Source organism: Pristiophorus japonicus, chromosome 4 (assembly GCF_044704955.1).
Source record: "Pristiophorus japonicus isolate sPriJap1 chromosome 4, sPriJap1.hap1, whole genome shotgun sequence".
NCBI classification, from domain to species: domain Eukaryota; kingdom Metazoa; phylum Chordata; class Chondrichthyes; family Pristiophoridae; genus Pristiophorus; species Pristiophorus japonicus.
Genome location: NC_091980.1, coordinates 13,918,500 through 13,940,953, shown reverse-complemented (window position 1 = coordinate 13,940,953; position 22,454 = coordinate 13,918,500). Strand labels below are relative to the sequence as shown.

The window sequence follows — 22,454 nt, the reverse complement described above, 5'->3', positions numbered from 1 at the left end:
TAGTGATAGGGGATTCAGTGGTGAGGGGAATAGATAGATGTTTCTGCGGCCGCAACCGAGACTCCAGGATGGTATGTTGCCTCCCTGGTGCAAGGGTCAAGGATGTCTCTGAGCGGGTGCAGGACATTCTGAAATGGGAGGGAGAACAGTCAGTTGTCGTGGTGCACATTGGTACCAACGACATAGGTAAAAAAAAAAGGGATGAGGTCCTACGAAACGAATTTAAGGAGCTAGGAGCTAAATTTAAAAAGTAGGACCTCAAAAGTAGTAATCTCGGGATTGCCACGTGCTCGTCAGAGTAGGAATCGCAGGATAGCGCAGATGAATACGTGGCTTGAGCAGTGGTGCAGCAGGGAGGGATTCAAATTCCTGGGGCATTGGAACCGGTTCTGGGGGAGGTGGGACCAGTACAAACCGGACGGTCTGCACCTGGGCAGGACCAGAACCAATGTCCTCGGGGGAGTATTTGCTAGTGCTGTTGGGGAGGAGTTAAACTAATATGGCAGGGGGATGGGAACCAATGCAGGGAGACAGAGGAAGATAAAAAGGAGGCAAAAGCAAAAGACAGAAAGGAGATGAGTAAAAGTGGAGGGCAGAGAAACCCAAGGCAAAGAACAAAAAGGGCCACTGTACAGCAAAATTCTAAAAGGACAAAGGGTGTTAAAAAAACAAGCCTGAAGGCTTTGTGTCTTAATGCAAAGAGTATCCGCAATAAGGTGGGTGAATTAACTGTGCAAATAGATGTTAACAAATATGATGTGATTGGGATTACGGAGACGTGGCTTCAGGATGATCAGAGCTGGGAACTCAACATCCAGGGGTATTCAACATTCAGGAAGGATAGAATAAAAGGAAAAGGAGGTGGGGTAGCATTGCTGGTTAAAGAGGAGATTAATGCAATAGTTAGGAAAGACATTAGCTTGGATGATGTGGAATCTATATGGGTAGAGCTGCAGAACACCAAAGGGCAAAAAACATTAGTGGGAGTTGTGTACAGACCTCCAAACAGTAGTAGTGATGTTGGGGAGGGCATCAAACAGAAATTAGGGGTGCATGCAATAAAGGTGCAGCAGTTATAATGGGTGACTTTAATATGCACATAGATTGGGCTAGCCAAACTGGAAGCAATACGGTGGAGGAGGATTTCCTGGAGTGCATAAGGGATGGTTTTCTAGACCAATATGTCGAGGAACCAACTAGGGGGGAGGCCATCTTAGACTGGGTGTTGTGTAATGAGAGAGGATTAATTAGCAATCTCATTGTGCGAGGCCCCTTGGGGAAGAGTGACCATAATATGGTGGAATTCTGCATTAGGATGGAGAATGAAACAGTAAATTCAGAGACCATGGTCCAGAACTTAAAGAAGGGTAACTTTGAAGGTATGAGGCGTGAATTGGCTAGGATAGATTGGCGAATGATACTAAAGGGGTTGGCTGTGGATGGGCAATGGCAGACATTTAGAGACCACATGGATGAATTACAACAATTGTACATTCCTGTCTGGCGTAAAAATAAAAAAGGGAAGGTGGCTCAACCGTGGCTATCTAGGGAAATCAGGGATAGTATTAAAGCCAAGGAAGTGGCATACAAATTGGCCAGAAATAGCAGCGAACCTGGGGACTGGGAGAAATTTAGAACTCAGCAGAGGAGGACAAAGGGTTTGATTAGGGCAGGGAAAATGGAGTACGAGAAGAAGCTTGCAGGGAACATTAAGGCGGATTGCAAAAGTTTCTATAGGTATGTAAAGAGAAAAAGGTTAGTAACGACAAACGTAGGTCCCCTACAGTCAGAATCAGGGGAAGTCATAACGGGGAACAAAGAAATGGCAGACCAATTGAACAAGTACTTTGGTTCAGTATTCACTAAGGAGGACACAAACAACCTTCCGGATATAAAAGGGGTCAGAGGGTCTAGTAAGGAGGAGGAACGGAGGGAAATCTTTATTAGTCGGGAAATTGATGGGATTGAAGGCCGATAAATCCCCAGGGCCTGATGGACTGCATCCCAGAATACTTAAGGAGGTGGCCTTGGAAATAGCGGATGCATTGACAGTCATTTTCCAACATTCCATTGACTCTGGATCAGTTCCTATCGAGTGGAGGGTAGCCAATGTAACCCCACTTTTTAAAAAAGGAGGGAGAGAGAAAACAGGGAATTATAGACCGGTCAGCCTGATCTCAGTCGTGGGTAAAATGATGGAATCAATTATTAAGGATGTCATAGCAGCGCATTTGGAAAATGGTGACATGATAGGTCCAAGTCAGCATGGATTTGTGAAAGGGAAATCATGCTTGACAAATCTTCTGGAATTTTTTGAGGATGTTTCCAGTAAAGTGGACAAAGGAGAACCAGTTGATGTGGTATATTTGGACTTTCAGAAGGCTTTCGACAAGATCCCACACAAGAGATTAATGTGCAAAGTTAAAGCACATGGGATTGGGGGTATTGTGCTGACGTGGATTGAGAACTGGTTGTCAGACAGGAAGCAAAGAGTAGGAGTAAATGGGTACTTTTCAAAATGGCAGGCAGTGACTAGTGGGATACCGCAAGGTTCTGTGCTGGGGCCCCAGCTGTTTACATTGTACATTAATGATTTAGACGAGGGGATTAAATGTAGTATTTCCAAATTTGCGGATGACACTAAGTTGGGTGGCAGTGTGAGCTGCGAGGAGGATGCTATGAGGCTGCAGAGTGACTTGGATAGGTTAGGTGAGTGGGCAAATGCATGGCAGATGAAGTATAATGTGGATAAATGTGAGGTTATCCACTTTGGTGGTAAAAACAGAGAGACAGACTATTATCTGAATGGTGACAGATTAGGAAAAGGGAAGGTGCAACGAGACCTGGGTGTCATGGTACATCAGTCATTGAAGGTTGGCATGCAGGTACAGCAGGCGGTTAAGAAAGCAAATGGCATGTTGGCCTTCATAGCGAGGGGATTTGAGTAAGGGGCAGGGAGGTGTTGCTACAGTTGTACAGGGCCTTGGTGAGGCCACACCTGGAGTATTGTGTACAGTTTTGGTCTCCTAACTTGAGGAAGGACATTCTTGCTATTGAGGGAGTGCAGCGAAGGTTCACCAGACTGATTCCCGGGATGGCGGGTTGACCTATCAAGAAAGACTGGATCAACTGGGCTTGTATTCACTGGAGTTCAGAAGAATGAGAGGGGACCTCATAGAAACGTTTAAAATTCTGATGGGTTTCGACAGGTTAGATGCAGGAAGAATGTTCCCAATGTTGGGGAAGTCCAGAACCAGGGGTCACAGTCTCAGGATAAGGGGTAAGCCATTTAGGACCGAGATGAGGAGAAACTTCTTCACCCAGAGAGTGGTGAACCTGTGGAATTCTCTACCACAGAAAGTAGTTGAGGCCAATTCACTAAATATATTCAAAAGGGAGTTCGATGAAGTCCTTACTACTCGGGGGATCAAGGGGTATGGCGAGAAAGCAGGAAGGGGGTACTGAAGTTTCATGTTCAGCCATGAACTCATTGAATGGCGGTGCAGGCTAGAAGGGCTGAATGGCCTGCTCCTGCACCTATTTTCTATGTTCCTCTCTCTCTCTCTCTATCTCTCTCTCTCTCTCTCTCTCTCTTCCCCCCCCCCCCTCTCTCTCTCTCTCTCTCTCTCTTCCCCCCCCCCCCCCTCTCTCTCTCTCTCCTCTTCCCCCCCCCTCTCTCTCTCTCTCTCTCTCTCTCTCTCTCTCCCCCTCTCTCTCTCTCTCCCCCCCCTCTCTCTCTCTCTCTTCCCCCCCCCCCCTCTCTCTCTCTCACCCCCCCCTCTCTCTCTCTCTCTCTCTCTCTCTCACCCCCCCTCTCTCTCTCTCTCACCCCCCCCTCTCTCTCTCTCTCTCTCTCTCTCTCTCTCTCTCGCTCCTTTCCCTCCCCCCAACCCAGACATAAGGTGAATTTTTAAAAAAAACCCCAGTGGTGACGAGCTTTGGAACTATAAGTCCTAAGTCACCTGTTCCTCCCAAGCACGCTATACTTAGGGGTCCTGATTTTTAAAGAAATAAACAGACAAATGCCTGTATGAATCATTTTTCAAAATTTCTTCCGGAGATGGGGTGCTGTGGGGCAAGATGTTAAATCTGTACCAATAGCAAATTAACATTGAAGACCTCTATCACAATGCCACCTATAGGCTTAATGAGTATTGCAGGGAAATATGGCCAGCTTTGTAATGGAATTGTCGATAGGATCAGGTTACATAGAAATACATAGAAGTTATAAGGGGAAACAGTTTGTCTCGGATTTAGGAACAGGAGCAGGCCATTATGCCCCTCGAGCCTGTTCAGCCATTCTATTAGACAATGGTTGATCCCTACCTTGTCTCAATTTACCTGACTTTTCTTCACAGCCTTTGGTATCTTTACCTACCAAAAACCTCAATCTTGGTCATGAAAATCTGAATTGGCCCAGCACCACAGCCTTTTGGGAGAGAGCTGCAGATTTTCATTACACTTTGTGTGGAAAAAGTGCTTCCTGATATCACTCGTAAATGGCCTAGCTCTAATTTTAAGATTGTGCCCCCTTGTTCTCGATTTACCCCACAAGGGGTAACCATTTCTCTGTATCTACCCTCTTGAATCTTTTATCATTTTAAACAGCCGCTTTGATCACCCCTTAGCCTTTTAAACTCTAGCGAATACAAACCAAGTTTAGACATCCTGTCCATATAATTTTGCCTTTTAAGCCCTGGTATAATTTTGATGAATCTGTGCTGTAATAGCAAAGGCCAGCATACCTTCCTGAGGTGCGGTGCCTAAAGCGAACGCACTACTCCAGATGTGATCTGACCAAGGCTATATACAACTGAGGCATAACCTTTTCCTTTCTGTATTCTTGAGATAAGGGTCAATATTCCTTTAGCCTTTTTTGATTACTTTTTGTATATGTGCACTGCTGTTAGTGATTTGTGTACATAAAACTCAAAATATCATTGCTCCGCCACAGTTCCTAGTCCCTCATCATTAAGATAATCTGATTTGTGTTTTTGGATTCAAAGTGAACTCCATATGCCATAGCGTTTTTCACAGACTTGGCCTGTATGTGTCCCTTTGTAACTCTGGGAGGGTGCTGAGCACCTCGAGTCTCGTCGCTGAGAGCATGCAAAAATCGAGCGCGGGCAGCAGAAGGAGCGTACGGCAAACCAGTCCCACCCATCCCTTCCTTCAACGACTATCTGCCCCACCTGTGACAGGAACTGTGGTTCTCGTATTGGACTGTTCAGTCACCTAAGGATTCATGTTATGAGTGGAAGCAAGTCTTCCTCGATTCTGAAGGACTGTATATGACGATGATGACTTGCTCCTATCTACACAGCTTTCTATGTCTCCTAACTTCAGATGTCATCTTCAAACTTGGATGTGCAACACTCTTTCTTCATCCAGGCCATTCATTTATATGGTGAAAGGCTGAGGCTCCAGTGCAGATCCTTAGGAAGGCATACGGGATACTTGCCTTTATTAGCCAAGGCAATTGTACATCCCTATCTGGCGTAAAAATAAAACGGGGAAGGTGGCTCAACCGTGGCTAACAAGGGAAATTCGGGATAGTGTTAAATCCAAGGAAGAGGCACATAAATTGGCCAGAAAAAGCAGCAAACCTGAGAATTTTATAATACAGTAGAGGACGACAAATGGTTTAATTAGGAGAGGACAAAGGGTTTAATTAGGAGAGGGAAAATAGAGTATGAGAGGAAGCTTGCTGGGAACATAAAATCTGACTCAAAAGCTTCTATAGATATGTGAAGAGAAAAAGATTAGTGAAGACAAACTTTGGTACCTTGCAGTCAGAATCGGGTGAATTTATAATGAGGAACAGAGAAATGGCAGACCAATTGAACAAATACTTTGGTTCTGTCTTCATGAAGGAAGACACGAATAACCTTCCGGAAATACTATGGGACCGAGGATCTAGTGAGAAGGAGGAACTGAAGGAAATCCTTATTAGTCAGGAAATTGTGTTAGGGAAATTGATGGGATTGAAGGCCGATAAATCCCCAGGGCCTGATCATCTGCATCCCAGTGTACTTGAGGAAATGGCCCTAGAAATAGTGGATGCATTGGTGATCATTTTCCAACAGTCTATCGACTCTGGATCAGTTCCTATGGACTGGAGCGTAGCTAATGTAACACCACTTTTTTTAAAAAGGAGGGAGAGAGAAAATGGGGTATTATAGACCGGTTAGCCTGATATCAGTAGTGGGGAAAATGTTGGAATCAATTATTAAAGATGAAAAGCAGCGCATTTTGAAAGCAGTGACAAGATCGGTCCAAGTCAGCATGGATTTATGAAAGGGAAATCATGCTTGACAAATCTTCTAGAATTTTTTGAGGATGTAACTTATAGAGTGGACAAGGGAGAACCAGTGGATGTGGTGTATTTGGAGTTTCAAAGAACTTTTGTCAAGGTCCCACACAAGAGATTGTTGTGCAAAATTAAAGCATGTGGTATTGGGGGTAATGTATTGACGTGGATAGAGAACTGGTTGGCAGACAGGAAGCAGAGTCGGGATAAACTGGTCCTTTTCAGAATGGCAAGCAGTGACTAGTGGGGTGCCACAGGGCTCAGTGCTGGGACCCCAGCTATTTACAATATACATCAATGATTTAAATGAAGGAATTGAGTGTAATATCTCCAAGTTTGCAGATGACACTAAGCTGGGTGGCGCTGAGAGCTGAGAAGGATGCTAAGAGGCTGCAGGGTGACTTGTACAGGTTAGGTGAGTGGGCAAATGCATGGCAGATGCAGTATAATGTGGATAAACGTGAGGTTATCCACCTTGGTGGCAAAAACATGAAGGCAGAATATTATCTGAATGGTGGCAGATTCGTAAAAGGGAAGGTGCAACGAGATCTGGGTATCATGGTACATCAGTCATTGAAAGTTGACATGCAGGTACAGCAGGCTGTGAAAAAGGCAAATGGCATGTTGGTCTTCATTGCTAGGGGATTTGTGGATAGGAGCAGGGAGGTCTTACTGCAGTTGTACAGGGCCTTGGTGAGGCCTCACCTGGAATATTGTGTTCAGTTTTGCTCTCCTAATCTGAGGAAGGACGTTCTTGCTTGGAAATTAAGGGTTACGGGGAGCGGGCGGGTAAGTGGAGCTGAGTCCATGGCCAGATCAGCCATGATCTTGTTGAATGGCGGAGCAGGCTCGAGGGGCTAGATGGCCTACTCCTGTTCCTAATTCTTATGTTCTTATGAGGGAGTGCAGCGAAGGTTCACCAGACTGATTCCCGGAATGACAGGATTGTCATATGAGGAGAGACTGGATTGACTGGGCCTGTATTCACAGGAGTTTAGAAGAATGAGAGGGGATCTTAGAAACATATAAAATTCTGACGGGACTGGACAGGTTAGATGCAGGAAGAATGTTCCCGATATTGGGGAAGTCCAGAACCAGGGGTCACTGTCTAAGGAGAAGGGGTAAGCCAGTTAGGACCGAGATGAGGAGAAATTTCTTCACCCAGAGAATTGTGAATCTGTGGAATTCTCTACCGCAGAGAGTTGTTGATGCCAGTTCGTTAGATATATTCAAGAGGGAGTTCGATATGGCTCTTACGGCTAAAGCGATCAAGGGGTATGGAGAGAAAGCAGGAAAGGAGTACTGAGGTGATGATCAGCTATGATCTTATTGAATGGTGGTGCAGGCTCGAAGGGCCGAATGATAATGCTGCACCTTTCTATGTTAATACAAGAGCACAGAGGTTAGGCTTGAACTCTATAAAACTAGTTAGGCTGTAGCTAGAGTACTGAGTGCAGTTCTGGTCACCACATTACAGGAAAGAAGTGATTGCACAAGAAGAGGAAATTTACGAGGATGTTACGTAGACTCAAGAATTTTAGCTATGAGGAAAGATTGGATAGGCTGGGTTTGTTTTCGTTGGAACAGAGGAGGCTGAGGGAAGACCTTATTGAGGTATATAAGATTATGAGGGTCCTAGATTGAGTGAATAGGAAGGACCTGTTTCCCTTAGCAGAGGGTTGAACAACCATGGAGCATATATTTAAAGTAATTGGTAGGAGGTTTAGAGGAGATGTGATGTGAAATTTCTTCATCCAGAGGGTGGTGGGGGTCTGGAACTCACTGCCTGAAAGGGTGGTAGAGGCAGAAACACTCACCACATTTAAAAAGCACTTGGATGTGCACTTGAAGTGCCGTAAGCTACAGGGCTATGGACCAAGAGCTGGAAAGTGGGATTAGGCTGGGTAGCTTTGTTGGCCGGCACGGACACAATGGGTCGAAATGGCCTCCTTGCGTGCTGTAAATTTCTATGATTCTATGAACACCACTTTATCACATCCCGCCCATGACACATTCCTTTTATCCCAACGTTTTGTCTCCTACCTCCCAACCAATCACCAACACCTGTCGCAAGCAACGTTCCCTATAAGCTGCACGGCTCTCTACTGGTCCTGTGCAGCCCGGGACCGGATTTTTCAATGTTAAGTTTTGCACATGCGCAAAACTGTGAATGGGCCATCCAGACTCTTAGAAGACAGGCCATCCCCCCCCAAAAAAAAATGTGGGGTCATTGGTCACAAAGTATTTCCAAATTCCATGCTGTTTTGAATTCCATCTGCCACTGTTTGGCCCATTTCTCCCGTCTGATCAATATCCCTTCACAGCTTTCTTTGGTCTTCTAAAGAATTAACTATGCCTCTTATTCTGGTATCATCTTCAAATCCCCACAGCAGTCGCTCGAGGCCTATATCCAAATCTTAAGTGGCCTCAGAACTGAACCCTGTGTGACATCACTCCCATTCCAACACGATGGAAAAATGCCCTCAACTCCTTCTTGCTTTCTCCCTTCTAACCAGTGTTTAATCCACTTTGCTATCCTCCCCTAAATCAATACTTAATATTTCCTAGCAATTTCCAGTAGGAATTTAAAATTTTTTTGAAATGGGTTATTGCAGCCAATTTTAGTGTATAATGTTTTTTCTGATTTAATTGAAAAAAGGGATTCTGAGTGCACAGCTCTCAATTCATTAATTCCTTCCAAATTTGGTTACTGCCTGATCTCTCCATTTCTCTGTATAACACATACTGAACTTCTACCATATTCTGCAACTCTCCATGAATCTCTCACTTAGACCGTGCTGGGAACTGGCGAATCAAATAACTAGGGCTGTAGATAGGGCTTGAAACTAAATAGTGGGGGGGGGCAGGGTTCAAGTGAGGGGAAATTTAGAAAGTTAAAGAGACAGAACAAGGCAATAGTGCAGGGTAGCGATAGGGGTAATGATGACCAGCGTGTGACAGGAAGGGACAGAGGGCACAAACATAAGAATGCACCAGCAAATAGAGGCAGAGTAGGGAAAGATGGTAAAAAGACAAAATTGAAAGCTCTTTATTTGAATGCATGAAGCATTTGTAACGAGATCGATGAATTGACGGTACAAATAGAAATAAATGGGTCTGATCTGATGGTCATTACAGAGACGTGGTTATAGGGTGACCAAGGCTGGGAACTGAATATTCAGGGGTATTTGACATTTCGAAAGAATAGGCAGAAAGGAAAAGGAGGTAGGGTAGCTTAAAGGATGAGATCAGTCCAGTAGTGAGAAATGATCTAGGCTCGTAAGATCAAGATGTAGAATCAGTTTGGGTGGAGATAAGAAATCACAAGGGGGGAAAAAAAAAAGGTCACTGGTGGGAGTCGTCTTTAGGTCCCCTAACAGTAGCTACACTGTTTGACAGAGTATAAATAAAGAAATAATGGAGGCTTGTAAGAAAGGTACGGCAATAATCATGGGCGATTTTAATCTTCATATAGATTGGACAAAGCAAATTGGCAAAGGTAGCCTTGAGGATGAATTCACAGGGTATTCAGCACGGTTTCTGAGAATACGTTGTGGAACCAACCAGGGAGCAGGCAATTTTAAATTTGGCAATGTGTAATGAGATAGGATTAATTAATCTCATTGTAAAAGGTCCTCTAGGGAAGAGTGATCATAATATAATAGAATTTCACATTCAGTTTGAGGTTGAGAAACTTGGGTCTCAAACTAATGTACTGAACTTAAATAAAGGCAATTACTAAGGTATGAAGACAGAGTTGGCTAAAGTGCACTGGGAAAATAGATGAAAAGGCAAGACAGTAGATAAGTAGTGGCGGACATTTAAGCAGATAGTTCATAATTCTCAACGAAGATACATTGCATTGAGAAAGACATCCGTGGCTAACTAAGAATGTTAAGAATGGTATCAAATTGAAAGAAAAGGCATACATTGACCAGAAGATTGGCAACGTTTTAGAAACTAGCAAAGAACAACTAAGAAAATAATAGAGAGAAGATAGAGAGAGAGTAAACTGACAAGAAATATAAAAAACACAGTAAGGGCTTCTACAAGTATATAAAAAGGAAGAGAGTAGCTAAAGTATATGTTGGTCCATTCGAGGATGAGACTGGGGAATTAATAACAGGAACAAAGAAATGACAGACATTTTGACCAAATATTTTGCATCTCTCTTCACTGTAGAAGACACTCAAAGCATCCCAATAATAGTAGAAAAAGAGGGTAAAAGGAAGGAGAGAAAATTAAAACAATCATTATCACTAGAGAAAAAGTACAAGGCAAACTAAAGGGACTAAAGGGTGGACAAGTCCCCTGGACCTGATGGCCTGCATCCTACGGTCTTAAAAGAAGTGGCTGCGGAGATAGTGGATGCATTGGTTGTAATCTTCCAAAATTCCGTGGATTTGGGAAAGGTCCCAGCGGATTGGAAAACTGCAAATGTAACGCCCCTATTTTTTAAAAAAAGGAGGGAGATAGAAAGCAGGAAACTATAGACCAGTTAGCCTAACATCTGTCATTGGGAAAATTCTTAAGGACGTAGTAGCAGGACATTTAGAAAATCATAACACAATCAAGCAAAGTCAACATGGTTTTATAAAAGGGAAATAATATTTGACAAATTTATTGGAGTCCTTTGAGGATGTAACGAGCAGGGTGGATGAAGGGGAACCAGTAGATGTGGTGTATTTGGATTTTCAAAAGACATGCGATTAGGTGCCCCATAAAAAGTTACTACACAAGAAACTATAGACCAGTTAGCCTAACATCTGTCATGGTGTTGAGGGTAATATATTAGCATGGATAAAGGATTGGCGAGCTGACAGAAAACAGAGAGTCGGGATAAATGGGTCATTGTCCGGTTGGCAAACAATAACTAGTGGCGTGCCACTTGGATCGGTGCTGGGTCCTCAACTATTTGTAATCTATATTAATGACTTGGATGAAGGGACCGAGTGTATTGTAGCCAATTTTGCTGATGATGCAAAGATAGGTGGGAAAGCAAGTTCTGAGGAGGACATAGAGTCTGCAAAGGGATAGAGATAGGTTAAGTGAATGGGAAAACATTTGGTAGATGGAGTATAATGTGGGAAAATGTGAGATTATCCACTTTGGTAGGAATAATAGAAAAGCAAAATATTATTTAAATGGAGAGAGACTATAGAATGCTGTGGTACAGAAGGATCTGGATTTCCTCATACATGAAACTCAAAAAGTTAGCATTCAGGTACAGCAAGTAATTAGGAAGGCAAGTGGAATGTTGGCCTTTATTGCAAGGGGGATAGAGTATAAAGGTTGGGAAGTCCTGCTACAATTGTAGAGGGTGAGACCAAACCTAGAGTACTGCGTACCGTTTTGGCCTCCCTATTTAAGGAAGGATATACTTGCTTTGGAGGAAGTTCAGAGAAGGTTCAATCGGTTGATTCCTGGGATGAAGGGGTTGTCTTATGAGGAAAGATTGGGCCTGGAGTCATTGGAGTTTAGAAGAATGAGAGGTGATCTTATTGAAACAGAATCGGGGGCTTGACAAGGTGGATGCAGAGAGAATCTTTCCCCCTCGGGAAATCTAGAACTAGGGAGCATAGTTTCAAAATAATGGATCGCCCATTTAAGACAGAGATGAGGAGAAATTGCTTTTCTGTCGTGAATCTTTGGAATTCTGTACCCCAGAGAGCTGTGAAGCCTGAGTCATTGAATATATTCAAGGCGGAGATAGACAGATTCTTGAACGATAAGGGAGTCCAGGGTTATGGGGAACAGGCAGGAAAGTGGAGTTGGGGCCAAGAGCAGATCAGCTATGATCTTATTGACTGGAGGAGCAAGCTCGAAGGGCCGTATGGTCCACTCCTGCTCCCATTTCTTGTGTTCTTATAACACCGTCGGAGTTTCACTAGTTTTATATATACAAAATGAGGATCTGTTCCAGTTCTCAGCAAATGATCATTTCCATCAAATGGTCTGTGTCCTTTAGACTTGATTCCTGCAACCCCCTCTCCCTCTTCCCCGCCCCCGACCATGAACAGAATGTACATGTCTCTGCAGTTTGCTGATGAATATCACGGCACTGCATTGTTGAAGTTTGTTGTCTGGAATCCCCACTGCTCCTTTTAAAGAACAGACCCTCGCTAGCACTGGCAAATTTAGCCCACCTACAAGGTTATTCTAGGTGTCTGTGAGACTTGAGATTATAAGATCTTTTCTTAAAGCGTGCGTAATATTATTAGTCAGGTAATCAATAGATACCAGCAAGTCATCTGAAACAGTGGAATTATGGCCATTTCCTCTTGATCCGTTTTGCTGCTTAATTTGATTGGAACTGTCTTGACTGCTTGGCAGAGGGATTGGACGTAGCTTCATCGCTGGTGTTTACACGCAGGAACATAGGAACAGGAGTAGGACTTTGAGCCCTTGAGCCTGTTCCACCATTCAATGAGATCATGGCTGATCTGTGACCTAACTCCATTCACCCGCTTAGGTTTCATATTGGCTAGCAAAAATCTTTCGATCTCAGATTTAAAATTAACAATTAATGGCGCAAATTTTTAGACTATACCCCTATAGTCCTAGACTCCCCAAACAACGGAAATAATTTCTCTCTATCTACCCAATCTGTTCCCCTTAATATCTTGAGAACTTTGAACAGATCACCCCTTCACCGTCTAAATTCCAGGCAATACAACCCTAATTTGTGTAAACTCTCCTCGTGACTTAACACTTGGAGACCGGCTATCATTCTGGTAAACCCACGCTGCACCCCCTCCAAGGCCAATATATCCTTCCTAAGGTGTGGTGGCCAGAACTGCTCACAGTACTCCAGGTGTGGTCTAACCAGGGCTTTGTAGAGCTGCAGCGTAACTTCTACCCCCTTATATTCTAGTCCTCTAGATATAAAGGCCAGCATTCCATTAGCCTTTTTGATTTTTTTTACCTGTTCGTGACATTTTAATGATGTATGTACCTGGACCTCTGAGTCTCTGGACCACTGCTGTTTTTAGTTTTTCACCATTTAGAAAGTACCCTGTTCTATCCTTTTTAGGTCTAAAGTGGATGACCTCACATTTGCCTGCATTGCAATCCATTTGCCACAGTTTTGCCCGTTCACTTAATCTATCAATATCGATAATTTTATGCTTCCATAAGAACACAAGTAGGAGCAGGAGTAGGCCATTTGGCCCCTCGAGCCTGCCCCGCTAAGATCATGGCTGATCTGATCTTGGCCTCAACTCCACTTCCCTGTCCACTCCCCATAACCCTCGACTCCCTTATCGTTTATTGTATCGTAGATTTCATCCACGCTGCCTACAATGCCGCCTATCTGTGTCATTGGCAAATTTGGATATAATTTTCCATGCCATCAACGAAGTCGTTAATAAATACAGTGAAGCGTTGAGGCCCCAACACAGATCCCCACAGAACACCACTCGTCATATCCTGCCATTTAGAGTACCTCTCCATTATACCTTCTCTCTGTCTCCTGCCACTCAGCCAATTGCCTAACCAGGTCAGTAATGTGTCCTCAATTCCATGGGCTTCTACTTTAGTTAGTCTCTTATGTGGGACTTTATTAAATGCCTTCTGGAAGTCTATATAGATAACATCCATAGACATTCCCCTGACGCCTCCTCAAAAAATTCAATCAGGTTTGTCAGGTATGATGTACCTTTCATAAATCCACGTTATCAGTTTCTCAGATCCATTATCACAGAATCTAACGTGGGGCATAGCTTTTGATACATACCCATGCTTTAATGGCAGTCAATCTGAACATCAGCTGTCGGGACAGTAGAATTTTAGTATTATTCAGTCTCATTATGGGGGATGAAATTTCATTACATACATAGAATTACATCGCGTCTATATCACAGAAACAGGCCATTCAGCCCAACTGGTCTATGCCAGTGTTTGTGCTCCACACGAGCCTCCTCCCATCTCTCCATCAAACCCTGTCAGCATTCCCTTCTATTTCTTTCGTCCTCATGTAATTATCTAGCTTCCCCTTAAATGCATCTATGCTATTTGCCTCAACTACTGCTTGTGGTAGTGAGTTCCACATTATTAAAACTCTCTGGGTAAAGACTTTTCTCCTGAATTCCCTGCTTGATTTATTAGTGACTATCTTATATTTATGGTTCCTAGTTTTGTGGAAACGTCTCCTCTGCATTTGCCCTATCAAACCTCTTCATAATGCTTAAGACCTTTATTAGGTCATCCCTCAGCCTTCTCTTTTCTCAAAAAAAAAGTGGCCGAGCCTGTTCAGCCTTTCCTGATAAGTATATCCACTCAGTTCTGGTATCATTCTTATGAAACTTTTTTGTACTTTCTCCAGTGTCTCTATCCTTTTTATAATATGGAGACCAGAACTGTACACTGTACTCCAAGTGTGGTTTAACCAAGATTCAATGCAAGTTTAATGTAAACTTCTCTGCTTTTCAACTCTGTCCCTCTGAAAATGAACCCCAGTGCTTGTTTTTTATTAACGGCCTTGTTAACCTGTGTCGCTACTTCTAGTGATTTGTGTGTCTGTACCCCTAGATCCTTTTGCAGCTCTACCCCATTTAGACTTATTGTCCAAGGTGTCTGTGGCCGCCGCCTTTTTCCTACCAAAATGTAACACCTCACTTACAATATTGAAATTAATTTGTTAATTACATGCCCATTCTGCAAGTTTATTAATATTTTCTTGTATTTTGTTGCAGTCTTCCCCAATTTGGTGTCACCCGCAAATTTTGAAATTGTGCTTCCGATTCCCCGAGTCCAAATGCACTGTATAAATTGTGAACAGTGGTCCCAGAGCTGATCCTTGTGGAACGCCACTTCCCATCTTTTGCCAGACTTGAGTAGCTACCCTTAACCCCTGCTTTCTTTAATGTCATTTCTTTACACATTCCCACTTTTTCTAGTCCAGCTCGGGCGTGAGATCCAGGACGACTCTGGGTAGGAGCTGTGATCTGGGAGCATTTTATTTGGCACGTTAGTTTCTTCTCTTAGGAGCAAAAGACAGTCAGTCGAGAGAGAAGGAATAACAGTTTTGTTGTGCACATGTGCTTTCTGGGATGTGTTGCTGAATATCGGCCTGAGCTGGGCAGGCTGGGTGCGGCATTGAACTGGGTGTTCAGGAGAGGTGTGTCGGGCCATAATACGGGACAGTTACGGCAATTAGAAGCTGGGATACTTAAGTTTGAGTTTTGTCTTATTTTTTTGTGTTTTTATAAATGTTACGGTTGCATAGTTGGTTAGGGTAAGGATCTGTCACGGAAGTTGTGCTTCACATTTTCTTTTACTGGATTGTATGATTGTGTAGAATTTACTTCGGGGAAAGGGGTTTGTATCGTATAATTTTTTTCACACTTACTCACCAGTTAGAAGGGATAGAAACAAGCTGCACCAATGTGGCGGCAGCAAAGTGACGCACAGATCTGCTGGTGATGACCCAGACAGACACAGATTTTGGTGTAAAGCTGTACTTGTAAAACAGCTAAGGGGGAACGACAGTATGTTTGATTCTTTTCCGACCCTGTCTTGCAGCTGGAACGGTTCACCAGCATACGGAAGAAGGAGAAGGAGAAGCCATATGTTCATGCAAGGCACCCGTCAACGACGCCAGTTTACGAAACTCATTCTTCTGCACTGATCTCGCTGACTGATAAAGAGGTGCTCGACCTGTTTGAGCAGATGTTGGTAGGTGGTTTGCTCGTTAGACTTTCCTAACGTGTAATATTGGTCAGATTCAAATCTTAAAAAAAAAAAGCTGGAATTTCAAATAAGTGTTAAAGGCTGGAGGCGCACAGGCGAGAGAAAAAGACTGGTTGACGTTTGAGGTACAGACGGATAGCTTCACCAAGGCTCACCACCTGAAACATTAACCTGTCTTTTCTCTCTCCGCATGCTGACAGACCCATAGAGCATTTGCAGCATTTTGAATTGGTAAGTTTGTGAGTGACAAATATAGTGTTCTGTATTTGGGGAAACAACTAGTTGAATTCCCCTTGGTGATGATTCACGAATAACCATGGTTTCCTGAAGCTTCCTTAATTGTCTTGTGGCCTTGGCGGGGATTTCCTGGATTTTTTTTTTCCCCTCCTGAAATTGGTTAGAGTTTTTAATCTCCTTTTTATTTTGTTTACTCTGGGGGTTTGGGAGCTGATGCACTAGAACTAGGGGGCATAGTTTCAGAATAAGGGGTCGCCAATTTAAAACTGAGATGAGGAGGAATTTCTTCTCTGAGGGTCGTAAATCTTTGGAATTCTCTACCCTAGCTGTGGAGGCTGGGTCATTGAATGTATTTAAGGTGGAGATACAGATTTTTGAATGATAAGGGAGTCGAGGGTTGTGGGGAGCAGGCTGGAAAGAGGAGTTGAGGCCAAGATCAGATCAGCCATGATCTTGAATGGTGGAGCAGACTCGAGGGGCTAAATGGTCTACTCCTGCTCCTAGTTCTTATGTTCTCATGTATCAACTTGCAGATAGGGTGAGCATTAATGGGCCTGATGGTCTTTTTCCAACCTTTGCACATGTTCTTATTTTATGTTAAAAGACATCCCTTTTAATATAATAGGGCTGAATTTGCGGTCAGAGACTTCCGACCAGCAAAAAATCCCGTCTGCCTCAGAATCCACGGAGACTTGCGCTCCTTGGCTTTTATGCGTAGAAGCCCACGTATTCCAGGGTGCAAGCGGTTCGCAAGCGCCCCTGGGATCACGTGGGCCAGTCCAACCAATCAAAGCAGGGAATCCCCATTCATGCTTATGGGAATTCCGTATGTACGGAAAGCCTAGAAGCATGAACGGTGTTCACATCAAAAATACATCTAGACATCAAATAAATAAATTAAAAAGTCATCACATATTTAAAATTAATTAAAATGGGATTTAATTAAATATTTAAAATAAAAATGTATTTTTTTGAAAAATAAACTTGCATGTTTTGGCAGGGCTAAAAATAAACCTGCCTTATTGCACAGGGTTTATAATGCATAAATTATTGATAAAGTACAATTTTTATGTTTTATTAAACTTGCGCTAGCAGAACATGTGAAAAGGCTGGAAAAAGACCATCAGGTCCATTAATGCTCAGGTCTTATGCCTGCTTTTCCAGACTTTCTCTGGTCAGAACACCTCTTTGCCTGCCAATGCCCTTTTCCCGGGGATGCGTACGATCTGTCACGAGAATGCTTGACTGATCGCAAGTTCCGGGTTACAGCGCATACCTAAACCCGGAACTTGCCTGACTCCTATGAGTGCGTGCACACCTCGTATGCACCCGTCGGGGCCGAAAATTACGGCTCATTAATTTATATTGCAAGACAAGTTCAGCTACAAATTGCTAGTGTACTAGATGTGAGGAGATTTGATAGAGGTGTTTAAAATCATGAAGCATTTAGAGTAAATAAAGAGAAACTGTTTCCAATGTCTGAAGGGTCAATAACCAGAGGGCACTGATTTAAGGTGATTGGCAAAAAAAGAACCAATAGTGACATGAGGGAAAACTTTTTTACGCAGCGAATGGTTAGGATTTGGAATGCAGTGCCTGATAGGGTGGTGGAAACTGATTCAATGGCAGCCCTCAAAACGGAATTGGATAAATATGTTGAAAGATTAAAAATTACAGGGATATGGGGAAAGAGCAGGAGCGTGGAACTAGCTGGGATGCTGTTCGAAAGAGCCGGCACAGACTTGATGGGCCGAACGTCGTCCTTCTGTGCTGTACTGTTCTATAATTCCATGAACTCCGCTTCAATTTGCCTCGAAGCAAACCATTCGAATGCCTTAGATGACTCGGGGTATTTAGGCCACCTAGTGCACTCTTGAACCTCATAGAAGATCTTGGATCCAATTCCTGATTGGGGTTTGGCAAGAACAGGATCTGGGAAAATGTATAACGTAGGCCCAAAACTTGTAACAGTCCTTCATTCTATTGTATAAATATTGCTGTTTGACAAATAAATCTAAATAAAAGTGATAATCAGATTTGCTTTGGATGAAATGAATGTGGAACCTGCTACCACTCGTTGAGGCGAATAGCATAAATGTAAGCATGAGGGAGAAAGGAATAGAAGGTTATGCCGGCAGGGTTAGATGAAGGGTGGGAGGCGGTTTGTGTGGAGCAGAATTGCCAGCATAGATCAGTTGGGTCGAATGACCTGTTTCTGTACTGTAAATTCTATGAAAGCTTGGAAGTGATGCTCTTACTGTTGAATAGCCTGAAGATGCTTTCTGTCTAGATTCACATGAGTACTGACCACAGGCAAAGTGCTGGAGTCAGCCCTGTCGAATTGAACCTCAGTTTGAGTTAGAAACAATTGTTAGATGTCAATAACCCCAACTGCTAATTTACATTCAGAAGTAATTTTGTGATCTTTATTCTTTATCTTTTGATAGCTTGACATGAATCTAAATGAAGAAAAACAACGGCCATTGAGAAACAAAGATATAATGATAAAAAGAGAAATGGTTTCACAGTATCTGCATACCTCCAAAGCTGTAAGTACTGTACCACTCCTAACCAATATTGAACTTGAGGTTCTGTGAATTCTAATTATTTCTTCTTAGGCAGTCCCTCGGGAGTCGAGGATGACTTGTTTCCACACTAATGAGTTCTCAGGTGACTGAATCCAATCCGGGATCTACAGTCTCTGTCACAGGTGGGGCAGACGGTCGTTGGAGGGACGGGTGGGTGGGGTGCTTGAGTTGTCGTGCGCTCCTTCCGCTGTTTGCGCTTGGCTTCCGCATGCTCCCGGCAAACAGACTCTACCTTCCCGGATTCTTCTCCTCCATCTTGAGTGGTCTTAGGCCAGGGATTCCCAGGTGTCGGTGGGGATGTTGCACTTTTTCAAGGAGGCTTTGAGAGTGTCCTTGAAGTGTTTCCTCTGCCCAGCTAGGGCTCGCTTGTTTTGGGAGTCTAATATTGGGCATGCAGACGGGCCCATCCATTGGAGCTGAGCAAGTGTGGTCAATGCTTTGATGCTGGGGATGTTGTCCTGAGCGAGAACTGCGCATGTCCTGCCAATGGATTTTTTCATCAACAGTGCTATCAAGCAGCACTTACTCACCAATAATCTGCTCACCAGATGTCCAGTTTGGGTTCCGCCAGGACCACTCGGCCTCAGACCTCATTACATAGAAACATAGAAAATAGGTACAGGAGTAGGTATTCGGCCCTTAGAGCCTGCACCACCATTCAGTACCTCATTCCTGCTTTCTCTCCATACCCCTTGATCCCTTTAACCATAAGGGCCACATCTAACTCCCTTTTAAATATATCTAACGAACTGGCCGCAACAACTTTCTGTGGTAGAGAATTCCACAGGTTCACTATTCTCTGAATGAAGAAGTTTCTCCTCATCTCGGTCCTAAATGGCTTACCCCTTATTCTTAGACTGTGACCCCTGGTTCTGAACTTCCCCAACATCGGGACCATTCTTCCCGCATCTAACCTGTCCAATCCCGTCAGAATTTTATATGTTTCTATGAGATCCCCTCATTCTTCTAACTTCCAGTGAACGTAAGCCTAGTTGATCCAGTCTCTCCTGATATGTCAGTCCTGCCATCCCAGGAATCAGTCTGGTGAACCTTCGCTGCACTCCCTCAATAGCAAGAATGTCCTTCCTCAGATTAGGAGACCAAAACTGTACACAAAATATTCAAGGTGTGGCCTCACCAAGACCCTGTACAACTGCAGTAAAACCTCCCTTCTCCTATACTTAAATCCTCTTGCTATGAAGGCCAAGATGCCATTTGCCTTCTTCACTACCTGCATGCCAACTTTCGATGACTGATGTACCATGACACCCAGGTCTCGTTGCACCTCCCCTTTTCCTAATCTGTCTTCATTCAGATGATATTCTGCCTTTGTGTTTTTGCCACCAAAGTGGATAACCTCACATTTATCTACATCATACTGCATCTGCCAGGCAGTTGCCCACTCACCTAACCTGTCCAAGTCACCCTCCAGCCTCTTGGCATCCTCCTCACAGCTCACACTGCCACCCAGCTTAGTGTCATCTGCAAACTTGGAGATATTACATTCAATTCCTTCATCTAAATCATTCATGAATATTGTAAATAGCCTTGGTCCAAAAATGGACCAAAGAGTTGAATTCTAGGGGTGAGGTGAGAGTGACTGCCCTTGACATCAAGGCAACATTTGACTGAGTGTGGAACCAAGGAGCCCGAGTAAAACTGAAGTCAATGGGAATCGGGGAAAACTCTCCACTGGCAGGAGTCATACCTAGCATAAAGGAAGATGGTTGTGGTGGTTGGAGGTCAATCATAACCTAACAAAAAGATTTCTCAACTTATGCGTCATGTCATAACTTCATTTAAGATACACTTTAGGATCCTGTTTTTTTGCACTGTGTGATGTATTCAAAAGTTTTCCTTAAACTTGTGATTTATCTGCTTTTCAGAGGGATGTCCGCACATAAGTTAATTTAGCTCATTACCAATGTGTGGACATGTTAGTCTCCAACATTAATTAACATTTAGTTGCTTGGTGGGAGGTCTTGTTGCAGTTACTCCTACAATTACCTTTAATAATTGATTGACGTCTGCCTGAAGAATACGACAAAATACATTTATATTGCACGTTTAACGTAGGAAAACCATCTCACAGATCAAACAAAAATGAACGTCGAGCGAAAGCAGGAGGCATGACCAAAAAGCTTGCTCAAACAGATGGGTTTCAAGGATGATCCCAAATGAGTAGAGGGAGGTGGAGGGGCAAAACATTTTAGAAAGAAGAAAGACAGACTTGGATTTATATAGCACCTTTCATGACCACCGGACGTCTCAAAGCGCTTTACAACCAATGAAGTACCTTTGGAGTGTAGTCACTGTTGTAAAGTGGGAAACGCGGCAGCCAATTTGTGCACAAGCAAGCTCCCACAAACAACAATGTGATAATGAACAGATAATCTCTTTTTTTTTGTTATGTTAATTGAGGAAGAAATATTGGCCAGGACACCAGGGATACCTCCCCTGTTCTTCGAAATAGTGCCATGGGATCTTTTACGTCCATTTGAGAGAGCAGACAGGACCTTGGTTTCATGTTTCATCTGAAAGACAGTAGCTCCGACAGTGCAGTACTCCCTCAGCACCGCACTGGAGTGTCGGCCTAGATTTTTTTCTGACTCCGAGGCAAGAGTGCTACCCACTGAGAATTCCAGATTTTAGGGCCTAGATGGCTGAAGGTTCAATGTGGGGGGTGGAGGGTAGATGCTTAAAAGGCCAAAGTCAGGAACGGAGAGTTCTGGGGAGGGGTTGGAGGGCTGGAGGAATTTACAGACATAGCAGTTGGTGAGGCTGTGAAGCTATTTTTTTTTTAACAGGAGGATCAGAAATTTAAATTGAAGGCATTAGGCGATCAGGGGCCAATGTAGTCAGTGAGGGCAGCAGTGTTGGCTGAGTGGGACTTTGTGCTTGATAGGAAAGGGGTAGCAGAGCTTTGGCTGAGCTGATTTTTACAGAGTGTGAAGCATCGGAGGCCGGCCAGGAGAGTATTGGAATAGTTGAGTTCGCAGGTCACACTGGTATGGATGGGATGAGGCAAAGTCTGAGACTGGTGATGTTACGGAGGTGGAATCAGTTGGTCTTTGAGATGGAGAGATTATGGGATCGGAAGCTTGGCTCGGAGTCGATTAGCACACTGCGGTTGCGAACAGTCTGGTTCAGCCTGAGACAATGGCCGGTGCCGAGAGTGCAGAATTTGTGACCGGGGGCGCTGAAGACAATGGCTTTGGTCTTCCTAATGTTTAACTGGAGGAAATAGCGGTTCAACCAAGATCAGATGGTCTGACATCAAGGAGTCAGATGAAGGGTTGAGAGAGGTGCTGGAGAGGTAGAGCTTGGGGACACCAGCGTATATGTGGAAGTTGAACCCGCATCTTTGGATGATATCATCAAATAGCAGCATATAAATAAAGATGCAGAGTGAGCCAAGGATGGATCCTTGGGGGGGGGAGTCTCCAGAGGTAATGATGCAGGGATGTGAAGAGAAGCCATTACTGGAGATGGTTAGGCTATGAGCAGATAGGTAAGAATAGAACCAAGTAAGGGCAGTCCCATTAAGCTGGATAGTAAAGGCAAGGTGTTGGAGGAGGATGGTGTGGTTGACCTAGTCAAAGGCTACAGAGAGGTTGAAGATGGATAAT

At 43.7% G+C, this 22,454-nt stretch overlaps 1 protein-coding gene across 1 annotated transcript in view; it reads left to right on the top strand.

Annotated features, from left to right (window-relative positions):
* The window catches only part of LOC139262844 (protein diaphanous homolog 1-like), a 460,427-nt gene that overhangs the window by 101,504 nt on the left and 336,469 nt on the right, over window positions 1-22,454 (top strand). Inside the window, exons 3-4 of the mRNA XM_070878024.1 lie at window positions 15,833-15,985; window positions 18,685-18,786. Coding sequence (XP_070734125.1) covers window positions 15,833-15,985; window positions 18,685-18,786 — 255 coding nt within the window. The remainder of the gene's footprint in view (window positions 1-15,832; window positions 15,986-18,684; window positions 18,787-22,454) is intronic.